This window comes from Corapipo altera, unplaced genomic scaffold, assembly GCF_003945725.1.
Source record: "Corapipo altera isolate COAL_440 unplaced genomic scaffold, ASM394572v1 46, whole genome shotgun sequence".
Lineage (NCBI taxonomy): Eukaryota > Metazoa > Chordata > Aves > Passeriformes > Pipridae > Corapipo > Corapipo altera.
The window spans coordinates 11,183,278-11,204,135 of record NW_020884883.1 but is presented as its reverse complement, the minus strand read 5'-3'; the positions used below and the strand labels follow the sequence as shown (position 1 = coordinate 11,204,135).

The 20,858-nt window shown below is 35.4% G+C and overlaps 1 protein-coding gene across 1 annotated transcript in view; it reads left to right on the top strand.

Annotated features, from left to right (window-relative positions):
* Positions 1-20,858, top strand: part of NBAS (neuroblastoma amplified sequence) — a 169,800-nt gene that overhangs the window by 39,509 nt on the left and 109,433 nt on the right. Inside the window, exons 22-32 of the mRNA XM_027641066.1 lie at positions 4,427-4,510; positions 5,146-5,299; positions 6,593-6,778; positions 7,553-7,726; positions 8,690-8,823; positions 9,241-9,303; positions 9,871-9,993; positions 11,428-11,530; positions 13,847-14,070; positions 16,281-16,393; positions 18,957-19,070. Of these exons, the coding sequence (XP_027496867.1) occupies positions 4,427-4,510; positions 5,146-5,299; positions 6,593-6,778; positions 7,553-7,726; positions 8,690-8,823; positions 9,241-9,303; positions 9,871-9,993; positions 11,428-11,530; positions 13,847-14,070; positions 16,281-16,393; positions 18,957-19,070 (1,472 nt within the window). The remainder of the gene's footprint in view (positions 1-4,426; positions 4,511-5,145; positions 5,300-6,592; positions 6,779-7,552; positions 7,727-8,689; positions 8,824-9,240; positions 9,304-9,870; positions 9,994-11,427; positions 11,531-13,846; positions 14,071-16,280; positions 16,394-18,956; positions 19,071-20,858) is intronic.

The window sequence follows — 20,858 nt, the reverse complement described above, 5'->3', positions numbered from 1 at the left end:
ATTGTATAAAACAGATCTTCTGTTTATTGTAAACGAGGCCATGTCTCATCAGCTTACACTGTTATAGGAAGTAAGAACAGTGAAATGCTATTTCCTATTTAAGTGAAATCATAAAATAGTATGCCTTGTCAACTTTATATCAGCCTCGGCATATTGTTTCTTTCTTTTAGGATTTTTCAGTCTGTTCTGGCTTTTATGGAAGGGATGTTATACACTTCTTGCTGTTTGTCATTCACATTGCTTGTCTCTGTACTTTTCAACTTTTTTTTCAATTGTACCATGTCGAGTAAGATAGAAGGAGGCAGAGTTACACATTGCTTCATCACTTGGTGGATTTTGGAAGTGCAGGGAAAAGGGGAAGCAAAACAACTTTCACAGAGAGCAAAACCTGGGAACTTAAATTGTTTAATTAAACAAAAATTATTTTTTTAAGTGGTAAACTTGCAATTTGAGTTATTATAAGGCTGGGACGTTACAGAAGATATTTTTAATGGGGTCTTTATGTAATTCATGACTTCTCTTATTTGGTAAGGATTCTAAAGTGTAAAGTATTTTTAAAAAAATATTTAAATTTAAGGGCAAACCCAGGGGTTTTTTTGTGTTTATAGAGATAGGAAAGAAAGTACCTACTTTTAGGGAAATGCAGATCATTTTCTGGAAATAGTTGGGGATACAGGCTGGGTAGGTGATTGATATTTCCTTGTCATGTGTCTCCCCTGTTGCACCACTGTCAGTTAGTTCAGTGTCAGAGACACTTGCAAAAGCCAAATTTTGGAAAAGAGGAGTAGGAGCACAGTTTGTGTTCTCTTTAATAGAATAATGGGATCATTTATGTTGGAAAAGACCCTTAAGATCAAGTCCAAATTTAAACCTAACACAGCCAAATTCACTTCTAAACCAGGTCCCTAAGTGCCACATCTGCATGTCTTTTAATACCCCCCAGGGATGGAGACTCAGGCAATATGTTGTCTTAATAAGATGTGAGTGAGAGGGACTGATAGAGAGGGACTGAATTTGTTTTACAGGTTCCCCAGTACTATTCAGGATGTTCTTAGTGGAGCTGTTGTTTATAAAAAAAAAATTGTTATTTTTTTGTTTTACTATTAAAAAAATAATCTCAGACACAGTATGGGCCTGTAGGATTTGATTACATCAAATAATTTCAACAAAGTACATTACAAATCTTAGAGGCAGAATAATAGTTAAGGCATTAGTATGTGAGCTAATGTTGGGATAAAAAGCTGTCTGTAATGTGAAATTAGAGTTGTTACCTGAAAATCTCCTCTTTTTATGTTATTTTTCATAGTAATTCTGCTACAATTTTGCAGACATTTGGAACAGCTTCTGAAATGAAACCTTTGTCTGTCCGTTACTGTATAAAAACTCTTTTCTCTTTTGTTTTCCCCATTTAGAAAGTGTGTTAATATTTAAAAAAACACCCAACCCCTCTGAAAAGAACAACAAAAACAAACAAACAAAAAACCCCGACCAACCAAAGTTACATGAAAAGGGGAGATTTCCTCAAACCCTTTGTGTTTGATTAGTTTGTCCAAGACCCTTGTGCCTGATCAGTCTGTCTGTGTCCTATATGGGGACTCTTCCCTGAGTAGTTCTCCAAATCAGAGGGCAGTTTTACTGACACACTCAGGGTCACAGGCCAAAGGGAGAGACCAATCCTGGGGCTCAACACCTTTATTCAAGTATGTTACCCACTGTCAGCAGCTGCCATCATCCTTGAAGGACTCACACTAACAGTTCATGGAATAACACTCTTTATTAATAAAACTGTGGCAGGTTGAGGTTTGAGGATTGCTGGTAATAGTATCTGACTGCAAAAACATGTTCAAAGCAATATACGGGCAAGCTGTCCTCCCTAACAAAAGTTAGCTTGAGGTATTCATTCAGTGCATGTAGAGTATGGTTCTTGCCCAGTAAGTGTCCCTATGGGGGAGAAGACAGGTTCAGCCCTAACTTCTCCCCATTCTTAACTTTTACACTATTTCTTTACGTTTAAGTTGATCTTGAGTGACTGCAGTCATACATTTTACTTGGTGAGGGACGGAGGTACCTTGGTGTCAGGTAACAGTGTAGAATCTGAGATAACCTTAGGATGGGGATATGCATCAGTCCAAAGAAAGTGATTTTGCCAGGGCTGATTCAAAAGCAAGACATCTTCCTTTATCTCCTTTGGTTTTCAGCTGTGATGTGGCTTATCAGCAAATAAGGACCACTGAGTTCCCTCCTCTGCAAGGATTTAAACAGTCTGGCCACAGTTTCTGCTCCTCTCCACCCTCTGCTTAGTTCCCTTAGCATGTACTGTGTACGGGAAATTGGGCATGCTGGCCACATCCAGGGAGTAGCAACTGCATTTCCCCCTATAATTTCTGTACTGTTATAACTATGTCTATAACTTTCTACTTTTCTTGAGTTTTACCCCCAGTCTTTCCACAGACCTGTCCCCGCCTAAACAACCAACCAACTAATCCACCCCTTGAAATGTCTTCTTAAGCCTATTGGGAAGTGAATGGGAAAAATTTAGTAAGAAAAGAAATTGTCATGGGCAAATTTTGTCCTGCAAAATTGATTGAGAGCATTATTGATTGAGAGTCATAAAGTGCTCCTTATACTGTCTTGATTTTATATTTTGGAAGACAGCATTAATGACACTTTGGCTTTTATAGTATTTGACGTTTCAACTGATAAAGAGAACTTTTTCACTACACACTGAACTTTCCCTAATAACATCCTCATGTATGACATTTGAAATAAGACCATATTAATTTAGTTTATGAACTCAGTTTTAAATATTCATATTTAAAATTATTGGTAAATTATGTTATCTAAGATTTAAACAACTAACAGCCTCCCTAATCCCCCAAATTCGTGGGCATATGATGAATCTTTCAAAAATAAGATGAATCTTTCAATAAATTTATGACATATGTACCAGGAATAAAGTCACTTGAGGAAAGTGACTTTATTCCTGGTACATATGCCATAAATGTTAATTTGAAGTTTTCTTTATTAATTATTTTTCAGTGATGTTATTACATGGTGCGTAATTATTAAGAGAACTGTAGAGTGTTTTGTCCAGCTGGAGTTGAATGCAGGTGTTGCTACAGGAATAAGCAGTTTTCCATCTTCTCCCCGCCTTTTGTTTGACTTTTATAACCTGCAAATCTGCCAGTTTATTGCTGGCTTTCTGCAGCATGTATCATTTGAGGGGTTCAGAATTACTGCGGTAAAACACAGGGTGTTATTTGTTAATGAATAGAGGAGGGAAAGAAAGAGCGGCCAAACTTCTGGGTGAGATGTCTGTGTGTATGGGGCAGGGCAGTTAGTGTGGGCATGTCTTACTTTGCTCAGTGAGTTTAATGGCTGTTGCTAAATGAGATGGAGTCACTGATTTTTAGTTGTTGTTTTGACTCTTGCTATATTGTGAAATTGATTTGTTGGTTGGAATTGTGTTTCTTTGGAAGCTACTGAGTTACAGTGCTGCTTTTCAAGGGATGAGAAGATTGTGTCAGTTCTTAATTTATAGATAGACATTGTCCACATAGTATTACTGTTGCTGTTTATTATCAAGGTCAGAAGAAAATGTGTGAAACTTAAAACAACTTATTGCTCCAGTATGCTGCAACTCTAATGTCTTTACTTTGTAAATGGTTTGTTTCTTATTTCTACAAGTGCCAAAACCTATAAGGTTCTTTTCTTTCCCTTTAGTATATGTTCTTCATTCCTTGATGTGTTTTTTTCGTGTTTTATACTGTTTAAACAGGTAGCCTACAGTAGCAAGCCATAACTAATTATTCTAATAATAGCCTATGTTGTTCTTAATCTGTATCCTAAGCAGATTTTTTTTTTTTTCTTCATCAACCTCAGTATTTAGAGGATGTTTCTCTGTGGAAGGTTGTAGTCAGAAAACCACATTAAACTTAATTGAGAAGATCAGTATAGCAGGGTATATCTTCTTTTGCTTCAGTACAAGAATTTGTGCTAAAATTTGAACAATAGTCGTGGTTTCTTTTCAAAATGTGAAGTTTGTAGGTTTTTATTCATTTCAGTCTTCCGTGACAGCACATAAAGTCGGAATACTTAGTGTGAAGTTGTAAAAATTCTGGAAACGTGTAGTGGGTTTTTTTTCCTTTTTTTTAAGGTATAGTCAGTAAGAAAATCAATTTAATAATGTTTTTTATTGGATCTTTAATGGTATAGGTAGAATATGTGTTTGTACAGATAATATAGAGGCAAATCACACTTGTAAAGCTGCATTAAGAAGTAATAAATCTTAAAGAATTGATACTGTGAATGAATGACATGCTTATGAATTCACTGAAACACTTGTGTATGCTGTGTATTCTATTAATTGAATGCCATAAAAAATTAAAAATAAATGAAATTATGTAAAGCTTTTCTGTTATACCAGTTACAGGAAAGGGATATTGAAAATTCTTCCTTGGAATGAGCAGAAGCATCGTGAAGAAGACTGGTGTGAAAAAGCAGAATGCAGGTAAGTATATAAAAAGCAAAAATATTTCTCCATATTATGTACATTTCAGAGAAATAATTTACTTATTAATTCTTAAAGTGTGGGAAATACCCAGTAAGACTGGCTTCTTATTTTTTGTACTCACTGACTTGTGTTGTCAGCCTTCTTAGTGAGACTGACTGAGCACTGTTTCATGTTCCAGCGTTACCTGCAGTGTGCCACTGTAATGAGTAACTTTGGCAAGTGCATGTGAGCAGTGGGAGGTTACTGTTGGAGATCCTGATTTAGTTATCTGTTTTTCCTTCCGCCCCATTACTTGTCAGCCATAACATTATCATAGCAGCATTAATGGATCACAGAACTGCCTTTCACTGTGTAAGGAACAGATGGAAAGCAGAGGTGGGGCATACCTGTGTCTTCAGTAGAGAGGATTCTTTCCTTCATGATCTGTCTGCTGTTTGAAATCTCTTACCAGTTGCTTTTCTGACAAAACTAACACTCAGTGTGATTGGCATTTGAGTTTCATCAAATTATTGTGTAGCGGTAGGTTGATTGTATAATTTTCTTTTGGAAGTTTTAGAAAAAAGACTGATGTGGAAAAAAAATGCAAGCAAATATATACTTAAACATATACTTCCTTTTTTTTCTTTTTAAAGGATAATTATTGAACCAGTTTTGCAAGATGAAGGCGAGTTTCTGTATGAAATGCAACCTGAATTACTGAAGTACAGGACTACTGACCTTTCAGTAGATCTCGTTACTGATTGGTATTTGAGCAGAGCTCAGGAAATTGAAAAATATGCAATGCAGGTGAGAATAGCAGTGATGAAATGATGGTGGCTGATCAACCTTCTTCAACAGAATCCTTAATATTCTTGATGCATATTAATGGGACACTTTTCCCTCAGTAATGTACAGTGTCTCAATCTTCATTATGGCTTTTGAAGTATTTGTTGTTTTTTTTTTTACAGTGTACTTATGCTTGCTCTAAAGTTTACTTAGCCAAATAATTAATCCATAGGAATCAATGGGAAGCCAGTAGATTCCCTTTCACATAGTTTACCATAGCAGACAGTAGCTCTTTTGTAATCCATGAAAAATGTTTACCATTACATTTTTATGTTTACAACTAAGGGGAGGGAAGTTGTGCACAGGATGTTGGGAAACATATTTTATTACCTGCCACATGATACTATATCATGTATATTGATATGTGGCAGTCATGTGTCACTGTCATATGTCAATATGTGGTATTGTCATGATTGATTCCTGGCAGTTCTATTGTGTGTCTGTAGGGCTACCATGCAGCTTATTTTTGCTTGATTTTTTTTGTATGTTAAAAGTATGTGAAACTGTGTGGTAAAGATAAGCATTGCAAGTAAGAGCAGAGCTCATTACTGATGTGCTGCAGTATTTTAGTGCTTCTTAAGACAATTGAGCTGCATGAAAACGAGATTGACTGGAAATATCACTATGAGTTAGTTTTAATGGGTGAGTTCTTTCATTCTTTAAGTTTTCAGTCCTCCAAGGCTCTTCAATTATAGTTGCCTGGGATCTTAACAGCCTATCAGTATGTATGGAAATAAAAACAACTTCTAAGGATCAATTAAATTGTGAACGTAGAAATTAAATTTCATTCTGCTCTTCCACACTTATGTCTGTCTCGCTGAATACATACAACCAGTATTGCATTCTTTGAAATCCAAACAGAACCCTTCATATAAAGGTAGGTTTAGTCACCAGGGAAAAAGGGTGTAATTATCTTCTGTGACATAAAATGCAACAATTAAAATTATTAAATCATGATCAGCTAGAAAAGTCACATTACATGTCAGTTACCTAATTGTCTTAGAGCAATCCTTCGTATTCCATACAGTGAGATGAGGTGATGTATCTCTGTTGATGATCTCCAGAAGGAATAATATTCTAAATTATGTACATGGGATGCAAGCCATTTAGGAATATACAGTCCACAAAAGCTTCTAGGAACTTAAAATTACCTATTAAGCAACAGGGAAAGAAACACAAACGGGGCACAGATTGACGTTGGTTTTTGGCAAACCAAAATTGTTCAGCAGTGAGGTTTTTTTATTATTTTTTCAGGTCGACTGTGCCCTGTCCCTTGTTCGTCTTGGCATGGAGAGGAATATTCCTGGTCTGCAGGTGCTTTGTGACAATCTGATCACTCTTGAGACAGTAGTTTATGAGACTGATGGTGATCGAACCTTGACTTTAAAGGAACTTCTAGAGATGAAAGACATTGAGAAGCTGAGACTGTTAATGAAGAATGTAAGTTTCAGAATAAATTAATAAGTATACCTTGTTTTCCTGTAACTCGTTTTACCATAAATCCTGTATATATAAAGATACTATTAGTGGCTGACATTTTTCTGATGAACCTCCGTCTTTAATTCAACAAAAATTTAACACTTTTACGGTTCCTTTACTGTGTGTTGGTATTTTTAAATATTGTCAAGAAATCTTAATATTTGCCTCTGCAGCAGATGTTTGTTTTTCATTTCTGTAGTCAGCCTTTCTGTGGCATTTCAGAATACAAAAAGACCTCTTGGAAAGGTTAAAATATAACTAGAGATTGAGTAGGGCTCTGAAATTCAGTTGAAGCATTTCTAGAGGAAAATACTCAAGATTTTCATTTTTTTCCTAGGATTTATGTAATCACTCATAATTAGTTTTCCTGTCTTGCATTCTTGCTGAAAGTAATGCTACTCTGGCATGCTTGCAAACCGATCTTTCACTCATATTGAAATGGCAGGAGGAAAACAGCTGAGCTTTCCTCATGGAATGGGCTTTACTCCCTGAACTGCTCAGTTTCCCCAAGCCATTGGATAGCAGAAAGGTTGTTTCAGTGCTTCATTGAAACATCTGTGCAGTGGTGGTGAATGTCAGGCTTCAGCTCTTGTTTGTGATAGGTGAAGATACTGTTTCAGTTACGTTGATCAAAATAGATTCTGTTTGTTTTTTGCTTTTTTTTTGCTTATTTTGGATAATGAAGCTGAATTTGTTCCTTTTTTTGCTCTCTCTGTAATTCACTGTGTTTTCCAGTCCTCCGATGAAAAATATGTGAAGAACGTTTATCAGTGGATGATCCCTTTTCTCCACCGCTGTGAAAATCAGTCCCCTGGACTTGCAAATTCACTTTTTAAAGAATATTTAGTAACACTGGCAAAGGAAGACTTGACTCTACCTCTGAAGATATTTCAAAATTCAAAACCTACTGTAAGTGCAGAGCCCTGATGATTCTACTGGTTTGTTTGGAAATTCTTGTCCTGAAGAGATAAGTTCATAAATAGGGCTAGTTCATTTAAATCAGATCGTCTTTCTGATCTTTCTCTTCCTCTTGGACTCAGGATTTGTTATGTTTTAGAACACATTAAGTGAAAGGTTTTATACCATACATTATGATGCAGGTAAACTGTCCTTGATGAGATTGTCAAACTAATCTAAAAATGATCTTGACCTAGTAGAACAGAAGTTATTGTATGGATTCTTCTTTGAAGTAATTTTCTGGTAATCTGTTCAAAGTAAATTCCTGGCATATTCACTTTTAAAAAGTGAACATGAAAGAGTTTAATGATCTCACTAATATTTCTTTCCTGAGGAATTTTACTAGGATTAAACTGCAAATTAATTCCCCTGCGTCCTGCCTTCCACGGGAAATCTGAAGAATAAAATGGGGACCATTAAGATTGAGGGAAAAGTTCAGTGAGTAAGGGTTGAAGTTGCCTTCCGTATGAGTGTTTCATGCTGCTTCTATGGTTTAAATAATTCTTCCAGAGCACATAAGCACATTTTTGCATGCTATTGAACTTTCTGAGTATATGGACAAAAATCAACTAGTGGAACAAAACCACAGCTATTTTGTGTGTTGATACTGTTGAACATATTAAACAAATCTGACAAATGTTTGCAGCAGTTGCCTTCCTCTGCCCTGTGCCCTCTTCTCTTTTCAAATTCCAGAAGGGTATAATGGCACACCACTGTTCTTTCGAGTGTCTGCACTGCAGGAAACTATCCAAGTTATGTTTCAGGTTGTGACTTCACCAGTTTTTGAGCAAGGGTCACTCTGATTGCACCTAGAGACAATTTACTTACTTGGAGTACACATCGTTTTATATTCAGAAGAAAACTGTTGAATTAGAAATGGAAAATAAAAATGAGTGTGCTTTCTTTTCTTGTTAGTGTCAGCAAAAAATTATTCCTGATCAAGACCAACTTATGATTACGGCACTGGAATGTATTTATAGCTGTGAACGAGATGACCAGCTCTCTCTCTGTTATGATATTTTGGAATGTCTTCCACAAAGAGGATATGGGTAAACATTTTCAGCTGGTTATTTGTAAATATTTTAGAAATATTAAATATACTTGTGAATTAATGCTTTAAAAATGGTTGTTTAGTCACTAAAGGGCAGTTGATGTTGGAATATTCTGCTCCTGTCTGAGTTGCCATGATTGTCATATGTGTATTTGTATGCTTGTGGTGTGTATGTACTCTACTAGATAATGCAGAAAAACATGAGTTGAAGTAGCAGCCCGGAGCAAGGCTTCTGTGTTAGCTCCTTAGACTTCTATAGTCTGATGAATTGAGACCCAGTGTTAGAGTCGTATTGATCCTTAATCAAGGAACGTTTCAAACTGCTTATCTTTATATCAGTGTAATATGAATTACATTAAGAGATTATAAGAATTACTTGTGTATATATGTATTTAATTGTGTAATATCTTTGCAGGCCTGAAACAGATAAAACTAACACTCTTCATGATGAAGTAGATGAACTGGAACAAATTCTTAGGTATTTAATTTAGCTAAAATAAATAATGTATTCTTACACAAGTCCCTAGGCAGAGCCAAGAACTTTTTTATGACAAGAAAGCAGCAAGAATACTTACCTTGTTTTTAGTGCTGTCAACAAGATTATCTGTATGATTTTTTTATTCAGAACATAGAAATGTTGAATGGTTTTATCTATTTGAATATCATAAAAATGCATATATTTCTTTCTTTAAAAGTTTGAGGATTTGGGGTTTTTTTTGTTCTTTTTTTGAGGAGAAAGAGGGTTAACTGAGGAGTTTGTTTTGGTCTTGATACTCTATAATGCTTTAAGTGATCAAAGACAAAAACTGTAAAGATATATTATCAGGTTATTGGTGATGTGTGTACCCTACTGTATTATTATTATTATTATTATACATATTTTAAAAAATGTAGATGATGTTACTCTGGCTAATCCCTACTGTTACAGATTTTATGGAATTTGTTTGCATTTGCAGTACATTGTCTGAGACAGCTTTAAGACTGCTGCTGCAGCAGTAGGTGTACGATTGTGCAGGATTCAAAAACGCTGACTCTCTATTTACAGTGTGTCAGAGCTGTTGGAGAAACATGGACTTCAGAAACCTGTTTCTTTTGTGAAAGACACAAAGGACAATGTGGAGGAGGCACGGAAGCTGATGATCAGGCTGACAAGGCACACAGGTCGCAAGTTAGTATTCCAAGGGGAGCGGGAGATAAGAGGGAAAGGACAGTCAGGTAACAGTCCCTGCCTGTTGTGCTGCAGTAGGGAGCTGTGGCATTCACCCTGAAGATGGTGAACCTAAAATACATTTGTTAAACTAATGATTAACGTGATTGCTGTTTTGGCTGCATTCTCCACAGTCAAGTCTGTCTTACTTTGAATCTGCTTTAGTATGTTGGTGTTCAAGTAAACAAACCTAAAAGGCTGCAAGATGATGAACTGTAAAAGTTAACATATTGTAAATGAGGTCCTTTAAGACCTATTTAATTTTATTGAGAGTGTAGGATTTGTAAAATAACACTTAGTTGTTTTTGGCATGTTTTCTTGGAACCCTTGTAATAGGGTAATTTATTGATTGTTACTTACTGATTCTACTGCTTATATTCCCAGTATAATTTTTCTACTTAAGAACTACTTCATTTACGTCATCTTTCAACTGTGCATGAATTATTACGGGCTCTTGGCATGAGCAGATAAAAAATTTGAACCCTGGGAAAAGCAGCCATCACTGTGGGTGATTTTTCTTTCTTATTTGAGGCAAACATGCCCAGCAGTTTATTGGTGATGGTAGAGTAATATTTAGATTTTTAGTAGTATGAAAGCTTTTTAAGAGTTCTAAAAACCTTTCTTTGCAAAGATCAAGTCAATGCCTCGGTAGGAAAAATGTTGATTTTTCTACTCATGGAGACTCTTTGCTTTGTCAAAATGAAAGTTAATGCCACATGAGAAAATCACTATTATCTGAAACTAGCTAAAAAAATCTTTTTTTAATCCGAAAGGCTCAAGATAATGTGAGAAAACCTTCATAATGTTTTTTACTAATAAAAGTTTTAATAGAGCACAGGAAGTTGAAATTTTGTGGGTCAGCATTGATCCAGGGATCCAGAAGGTCAAGAATCTGAATACCACTCAATTTAAAGGAACAAAACAAAGTTGCAGCTCTATTCTGCTGTGACTGCATGCAGTTGATTAGTCCTTGGAGATGGCCTAAAATGAACAACACTTTAATGATCCTCAGTTGCTGTTAGAAACTTGGTTTTGTCCTGCTGTTCTTGGATTATGAGGAGGAAAGCACATCCAACTTTCTGATGCATTATTGAAAATTTTTGAAACCTACCTTGAGAAAAATTGCCTAAATCCCTGTCTTATCCCACAGAAAAAAGAGAAAACGCTTGGGTATTGCATTGTTGTCAAACCATGTTATCCCACAGACACTTTTTTAATATTAATTAATATTAAATGCATTCTATCTTTAAATCACTTCTTGTTAAAAGTCTAATTTAATATTGAAATAACATTTGAAAAAACTCTTATTTTTGGTGATTGAAATGTAGTGTTATCTGTTACTTTTCTTTAAATCTGTTGAGGCAGGGAGTGTTTAATTTTAAAAAATGTTTGTAGGCAACCATCAGCCAGTGAGACGCAGTGGAAGGAGTTGCTCCAGGATATGTTAGACATGCAGCAGAAAGTGTATAGATGCTTGCATTTGGATACGTGCTATGAGGTGAGTTTTGTGTCTTCTTACTGACTTATGTCCCAGGTAAGCTACAGATACTCATTTCATATTGTTGCTCACAAATGTAAATACATTTTTATGTGTTGTATTACTTGGTTGTCTACTGGCTTTTTTGCGGTATTTTCATTCAAACTGGAAATTTCTGGTGTTAATTCATTTTGTCAAAAGCCTCTTTAATAAATATCCTGTATATATTTTACCAGAATTCACCTTTTTCAAAATTGAGTCAGCTTCTTGAGGCTGTATTCTGTAGACAGTAATTCTGTGTACAAATGTGTTTAGCAATAAATGCTTTAAACTAATAAAAACACTCTTTTAGATAAATGTTATCTTCTCTCAAGCATTCCTTAAACATGAAGTTCTGCTTTGATAATATTATCCAAGATCATTATAGGATTATGGACTTTCTGCTGCTTGCAGTTGAAGTAAAATAATGTGAAATGAGAAATCTAATTTCATTGAAGGAGAAAAACTCTGCATGTGCATAAAATCCAAACCTATGTCATTAGTATTTGCAAAGGACGGCTTTTAGACTGATACAGAATTTGCTGTGACATTTATTTTTTATTTGCATTTTCACTTCAATATACTGCAGTTTTTTTACATATACAGCACTGTGTCCACTATAATTCATATTTTATGTGTATGTGTGTGTGTATATATATATATATACATATATATATGAAAGAGGGTTTTTTACAGCTTACAGATTTAATTGCTTATGACTACCACTCTGATAAGTTCTTTGGAGAGGTCTTAAAAGCAGATTAGAAAAAGAAAGAAGGAAAAAAGCAATGCTGTTCAACCTATACATGGAAAAAATCACTCATTCTTTGTAGTTGTACAGCTTGAGGTTGCTCAAAGAGAACTTAAATGTATTTAATATTCATGGTTTTGTAATAACCTACAATTTAGTATACTTGGAATTTTTTTAAGTTAGTTAAAAAAATTATAATTCTAGAACACTACAAATAAGGCATTGGCTTTGCTCTAATCTTAATATGTCTTCTGTTAACATCAAATTATTTTTTAATCTCTGAACGATGTGATTTTAAAAAAGACAAACAAGGGTTTTGGTAAAATTATGTAGGAGTGCTGAAAATGCTTTGAAGTGTAATGCTGTCATATGCAGTTATACTTTGATAACTTCAAAATTGAGAAATTGATGAGACAGGAAGGAATTGCAATCTCGTGTGAGGTTTATATTGGGTATTTTTTAGAATAATGCTTACTCTGTTTTGCTTCCATGCAAAGTGAATTCTGTCTTCTTAAAGAAGGGCTTCGTGTCCATAAAGTTCAAGAGAGGTAAATATTGTTTATGTGAACTTTGAGGAAGAAGAGTCAGCTATCATAGTTTGCATTTTTCACTGTTCCTTGAAGATTAAAATGTTGTGGAATGGAAGATGATCCAATTGTGTGACGCTCTTTAAGAAGCACTGAACTGTGTTCCTTTCCGGAGCGTGAGATGGTTTGGAGAGGTTCAAGATGTGATTGGACAGGGTGCTGGATAATCTCGTCTGTGCCCCCTTTCCCATGAAAGGTTGGAGCAGATGATCTTTAGAGGTCCCTTCCAACCTGGGCTCTGCTATAATTCATTGATCATGTTTAATTTCTTGTGTTTTTTAAAACCTTTGATAAAAGGCATTTTGTTTCAGTTGTGATATTTTTTGAAATTATTAAATGTCTCTGCTGTTCTTTATTGGGACAATACTGACTGTGCTTAAGGAAAAAAATACTTATTTTTATAAGTAAGAGAGATTATTTTGAGTGTCTTAAAGCAGGCAAAACTTTGTCCTGGAAATAAATTAGGTGTTTTTTGGCAGATGCAGCGTTATATTAGTATGCGCTCTTTGAAGATAGTCTTGATTGAAATTTAAATAGCATCCTATATGCTCAGTTCTAAATATTTTTAGTTTCTTCAGGGATACAGAATTTCCTCTCATATGTTGTTGGTTTTAAGGTCTTAACTGCCTTTTCAGATTCTTACATCCTATTAATACCTCAGAATGTAGGTATATTTCTGATCTCTTAAAGATCACCTATAAAAAGACAGCTAGTATGCTTTTTTTTCTCCAGTAAGTAGAAACAACTAGCTACTAGTTAATTTTAGCTTTACTTAAAATAATACTTTCCTTGTTAGAAGTTACATTTTCTGCTTGGACTGAATATATTCTTTTGACTACAGGCATCCTCAGACATCCTTTTATTCAAAGAGGTTGAATATGCATTCTAGTTCTATAGGATGCAGATAAACTGACTCAAAGCAGCTGCTGCAGGTTATTAAATTACTGTTCTTCCTTTTAGATATTCACTGAAAGTCTTTTATGCTCAAGCAGTATAGACAATATCCACTTGGCTGGACAAATGATGCATTGCAGCGTTTGGTCAGTGGATCTACCAAGTTCATCAAAAGGGAAGCCACAGTACCGAGTCAGCTATGCGAGAAGTATTGAACTAGTTCTGGCTGCTGGCAGAGAATATTTCAATTCTTCAACGAGTTTGACTGACAGCTGTATGGAGTTGGCCAGGTATGTTTATAGTTATCATATACATAAATACAGCTGATTTAATGTCGTCATAAAATTAGGGTTTATTTGCTACTATTTCCCACCCTGCCAAATCTCCTATTGAGAATCTTTTTTCACAAGCAGGCTCTGGAAATACAAAGTAGCATTACTTTTAATGCTAAGGGTCCTGTGATTAGCTTTTATCTTAGTTTTATGGTGATACTTCAAAATATGTGGTTTATAGATCAAATACTTCCTAAGAATGTGTGACTGTGTGTTTATTCTGTTTAGTAAGATGTTTTGGTCCTTCTCTGACTTACCTCCAATGAGATGTTTCATGGTAATTTAACCTTGTTTCCCTGAGGGATTATCATAGTGTGTAGGTCTCCTAGTAGCCTCTGTGTATGAGTTGTTTTAGGTAGAATGTATTGATCTTCTCTTTAACTTTTTCATTCTCCTCATGTTTTAATCTTCAGCCTGAAATATTTGTCAATGCTCCTGAAAACTGTGATAGGTTCAGATGGGATGTTCAGCCAACATACAATTTTATTTTATTTTTGATGTAAATGTGTCTATTCTTAATTAACATGTAGAGATAAAAGCCATATGGCACACTGAACAACTAAAATAATTTCCTGTTTTAATGTGTAAGGTGAATTAAACCGTTTGAAATCACTGAGATAGGATACCATCCAGAGGGACCTGGACAAGCTTGAGAAGTGGGCCTATAGTAATCTCAGGCAATTTAATAAGACCAAGTTCAAGGCGCTGCACCTGAGTCAGGACAACCCCTGCTATCAGTCCAGGCTGAGGGATGAATGGATCAAGGGGAGCCCTTCTGAAAAGGACCAGGGGGTTCTGGTGGATGAGAGGCTGGACATGACCTGTCAGTGTGCACTCACAGCCCAGGAAACCAAATGTGTCCTGGGCCGCATCCAAAGCTGTGTGGGCAGCAGGTCAAGGGAGGTGATTCTGTCCCTCTGCTCTGCTCTGCTGAGACCCCACCTGGAGTGCTGCGTCCAGCCCTGGGGTCCCCAGCACAGGAAGGACATTGACCTGCTGGAGCAAGTCCAGAGGAAGCCACCAAGATGATTAAAGGGATGGAGCACCTCTCCTGTGAGGAAAGGCTGAGGGAATTTGGATTGTTCAGCCTGGAGGTGAGAAGACTCTGGGTGACCTAATTGCAGCCTTCCAGTACCTGAGCGGAGCCTACAAGGAAGATGCAGAGAGACTGTTTACAAGAGTATGTAGTGACAGGACAGGGGGAATGGCTTCAAATGGAAAGAGAGTAGGTTCAGATTAGATATTAGGAGAAAAAATGTTTACTGTGAGGGTGGTGAGGTACTTGAACAGATCATCCAGAGAAGCTGTGAACGTCTGCTGCCTGGAAGTCTTGAAGGGCAGGTTGAATTGGGCTCTGGGCAGCCTGGTCTAGTGGAAGGTTTAGTCTCTACCCATGGCAGAGTGTTGGAACTAGATGATCTTTAAGGTCTCTTACAGCCCAGGCCATACTATGATTTTGCATGTTGATTTTTTTGTTAAATGTGTATTAATAAAACTACATATGAATACACTGTATCAGAATGCAAAAAAAATCTAAAAGCTTATTACATCAATATAATATTCATAAAACATATAAATCAAAAATATTTAAAATAATGTGCTGATAATGATCTCACGCATTGATTCATCTTCAGAGCAATTTAGTGGGAGTTTTTTTGTTGTTTTCTTAATCAGCTTTGTTTTTATTTGCTGTACCTAGTTGAGGAAATTGTGACAGTGACTCTAATGTTTTACTTCCAGTCAACTTTTTACAGTATTTTGCTTTTATCTTCTAGTATATGGCAATACCAAAATCCAGTAGTGATAAGAAAAGTATTTCCCAAAATAATTATATATTTAAGTAAAAATGTCTTCAATATTTTCTACTAAATTCATTGCAGGTCTAAATTCAGGAGGGTTTAGGTGATGTGCTTATCACACACAACCAATTGAAGGCAATGTGAAAATAGAAATTTGTTAAAATATTTAGCCAGCCATAACACAGAAAGAGTGCCAGACACTTCCAGTGTATGTTAAAAGACTATTGAGTATTCTGACATTTCATAATTACAGTAAATTACTAGTGGCTGTTCTTTTGTTTTGTTTTACTCAGAAGTGAACTTTTTTTACAAATCTAATTTTGGATGTGTTCATCAAACTTGAGAAAAATCTGTTTCGTTCCTTATTAGGTGCTGTCTACAGCTTATTGTAGACAGTCCCAGTGCTGTTCAGGAGGAGTTGGACCTCATTCGTGCTCTCAGTTACCTTGAAGAATTTGGAGTGAAAATATTACCGCTGCAAGGTACTGCATAATTTTATTCTTTATATGATACTTGAATCACAGGCATTATATTTATATATATATTATATACATGAGAAATAGTTACTGTTATGTAAGTGTGACATGATTAAACTAAAGGATCCGTTTCCTGCCTCCACTTTACAGGCATATACCAAAAAAGTGGTTTTTGTAATAAAATTTTTTAGTTTATCTGAGGTGAGAAAGATATTTGCATATTACACCTCTGTTTTGGGACTTACTTTTACCAGGACTTTAAAGTAATTAGAGTAGTGAGTATATGAAATTCCTGGTGACTTCAACGAAAATAGTTTGAGCTCATCTTTAATTTGCTAAATAATCTGCATTTGCTTATGTGCTGATGAGCTTTAAAATAATAGGTGGAGAGAAGTACTATCATGGATAGGCAGTTTTCCTGTCTCCACTGGGCTGTTTCCTTTTAGAAGTATATAAAACCCAGTGACAGTGGAAGTGAACTTTTACGAGGTATTTCTTCTGATGAATTGGTTACAGTTAAATCTGTTTTGAAGCTCTGACTCCAATAGAACAGAAAGTTGTTGGACAGGAGTTGGAAAGAAATTTTATGCTTATGTACAGTGAAACTTCATGAACACTAGTAATGGAAGCACTGTAAGAGAACTGGCTGAGATGAGCACTGAGTACCAATGAAACGTGTTTTACTTCTGGTATTGTGCAGAGAAATACTGGGATTTATGGAAAGCACTTATGAGTCTATGGAGAATGAAGTAGATGTCCTTAGTGGCTGTTGTTAGTTTACTTTGGTGTTCTCTTTTTGTTCTCTTTTTCTCCAAGTATTTCTTCAAGTGAGTTAATGCTCCATATGTATTACTCTGAAATCTTACCATTTCTGGACTGAGAATTTCTGATTTCTAGATCTTGCAGTATTAGCCTGTTGATTTCTGGAGTAAAATTCTTTTTTAGTCAGTTTGTTCAGCCTGTAAAAAAAATGCACATACTTTCTTCAACTTTTTTTGGTCTGGACATGAAGGTATCATTTAAAAAGTGTCAGCATAATACTGTGTTAACAGTATGTGTAATAGAACTGATTTAGATTAATTAGAATATGTGAAATCATGCCTGTAATTTCATTAATGAGCCTGACTTATCCTTGCTCCAGTATCTTTCATGTAAATCAGATTAATCTAATACGATTAAAATGATGTTTTCAAGTTTTAATGAAAGCCTTTAAACAGTATGTTACTTTGATAGAATGTCATTAAAGTAGCTCTAAATATCAGCTGTTCCCCCAGCAGTAGTCTATTAGCAATAGACTTTTATTTGCCATTATACATTTAGTTTTCTGTAGATCTTCCCCTCACTTGTATTTTTAGCAAACTCAGCAATTTAAGTTTATGAACTACTATTATGCTCTATTTTAATAAGATCTGGTTTGAAGATTCCTTATTAACATTAAAGGTGAAGAAAAGTCCATCTTAAATGTGTTTGACCCATCAGATTACTTTTAGTTATGTTTGATATTTACAAAAAATCTTACTTGTATAATGAGTGAATGAAAACATACTATTGCTGTTTACTAATATATGTGTGCGATAGAATATTAAAAATTAAACTAAAAATGTAACCTTTTCCTGTTCCTTCATTCTTAAATTGTTTTAGTTGAACTTGATTTCTAGAATTGATAGAGTTTTCATTATGTGAGTACTTTGCTCTTATTGAGAGGCCTAGTATCCTATGTTTTAAGCCCAATATGCTAATGCAGATTTTATCCCACATGCAGCTATTAAAGTCTTACTGAGTGTTAAGTGGAAGATCTGCATGCTGTTCCTCTTTGTTCTGAGAATTTGCATGGTATGAGAAAGTTACCTTTTTAAAGCAGCAGCCTGAAGTTAGCCGCCCACTAGCTAGCTAAAAAGAGCACTGAATTCAGGTGATGATATTAAATTAGGCAATTAAGATAATTGTTTAATTCCTTGTAAAATCACTTTCGAAACGCAGTACTAATTATAAGCTTCTCAGAATATGGTTGATACAACCTGATGATTTGCAGACTATGCTTCCACTTGCTCAGAAAATTTTTACGTATATTAAAACAGCCTTAAGAATTTGCCTATGACGGTTCTTTCAGTCTGTGATGTATCTCATCTATGCTAAAATAAAATGTAGCATGAAATCTTAGTTACTTAAAACATTTTAAATGAAAGTTAATGTCTGCATTAGCATTCTTTCAGAATGTTGCAAAAATGGTAATTAAAAGAAATTGTATAAAGGTATCGTAGTTAGTTGTATAATTTGAGAATCATTGAATGTGAAAACCTGGAACAAAACCAAGTTTTCCTTCAGGTCTGTTTCTCTCTTTTTGCTCCCTTCGCAGCCTGACTTGTAGTGGTTGGAGCTGGATATACTGGGGTATTATTTTAACTTTCTGTTTATAGGTATAATTGAAGATCTGCATGAAGGGCTGGTTTTCAGATTGTGTTTGCTTTCTTATACTCCCCATCACTCCCTGTGCCCATGCTGTTTAACCAGAAATACAGCACTCAGGTTCATTTGTGCAGTCTCTTAACACCAGTTCTACTTTCAACAGTGCGTTTGTGTTCTGATCGACTCAGTCTCATCAAGGACTGTTTGGCTCAGATGTCAACAAACTATAAACAGTCTGCTAAGCTCCTGGGACTTGCAAACTTGCTAAGGGTTGCAGGTAAGCTGTGTTAATAAGACTCTGAATTGCAAGCAACGTGGTTGATGTCACACTTTAGGACATTTGAGTTGATCGTTAGAAGATGTGTTTGAAGGTAGGACTAAAAAGTCATCTGGAAGAGCAGTCATTGGGGAGGAATAAAAGATTTTACAAAAATGGAATATTTTATTTGTAAAACAGCTGAAATGGTCAGCTGCTCTGATGTCCCACTAATACCTGAAATAAAAAATACCTTGTCTAATCTAGAGTTGGAGTAAAAGCTTATTTCAGATTGGAGGAGTTGTGGCTGAGAACATCTTGTTTTACAATTAATTGGTAGTACTAAAATTCCAGTAAATCTTATTCTCTCTGTCAGATAAGGTAGTTTTATTTAAACATAGTTACATTTAATTTAGAGGGGAAAAGTCATCTGTAAAGCATGAATTTCAGCTGTTAGACTTTTGTCTATGCTGCATTTATTTCCTTTGGGCACTAAAAATAATGCATTAAGTTGAATATTCATTTGATGAACTGAACATCTTCAAAGCTTGAGTCCTGAGGATATTAGTGGGTTTTGGTTTTTTGTTTGATAGCCTACCTAAGGTAGCTGCCTTTTAATTTTTGAAAAATACTTAATCAATGCAGCTGTAAACACAACACTGCTGTATTTTTATGATGTAGAAATAGAATATAGAAATATGAAATACACATTCATATTTCATGCAGCTTGGTGTATAAAATCAGTGCATTTTGGCTTTGTCACTGAAGCATGCCTGAGTAATTCCCTTTTCCTTTTCTATTTGTTAAATCATTTAAGATTTTTTTCTTATCTTTTCAGGAAGCTTAGTATTGGCCATTTTTTGCATAGTATTATAAACAGAGAGAGAGATATTTGAGAGGGTTTTGTGAGGTTATGAACAGAGGTAAGGAAGTCAGGCTGCTGACCTCCCAAGATGCCCAGGTCCTAAGGAAAGGAGTCACAGGAAATGTTGTGACTGCTCAGTGCTCCCATTACATAGCACTGCTACATGAAAGATGACAGAGAGAAGGGGACGGTACCATGTTAGGTATCTGGATCCAATCTACATATTTTAAATGTAGTCCCTCAAAAAATTAGAATGACAGTTGTAACTTCTCTTTTTTTCTTTGCTTGTAAGACTTTTGGGGGAAAAAAAGTCTCCCTGTTGGTTTGTAAGATGAGATTGCTGTACAGCTCTTTACCTGTCCTGTCTGCTTCCTCCCACATCAAGTTAAAATCGGTCAATTTTTCGTAGTATTCTGGGTTCTTTAGGCTAATGTTGTTTTTTGTTTTATCTTCTTTTTGAATCTAAGGGATTCTGTTTGTATGAAGGAAGGGAAAACAAAATCCACAGAGGCTTTATGAAGCTTAAAAACACTAAGTATTTTGTCCAGTTTTGTTAGCCTAGTGCCTTAGCTTTAGATCAGACTTTACAGTGCCCTGGCATATACCTTTGAACAGGAATCAAGTTCGTGGCTCTCATCTCCAGAGACTGAAAGGTGGCAGGCACCAGATATTAGATGGAGAACTTCAGGTAATTTGTATAGAACTCATTGATATGGTAACTTCTGTATGCTAGTGTTATAATCACAGTGACACAGGCACAGCACCAGAAAGAGAGATTGAAGAGAGATATTTAAAACCAGATGATGAAATGGCCTCATGATTTTTCTCTTCCATGCACTTACTAGGCTAGAGAAAAACAGAAGATGGATGTGTGAGGTGGTTAATTATTAAACAGGTGAATGATTTAGAAACTAGTACTTACTCTACCAATGACATATTTATTC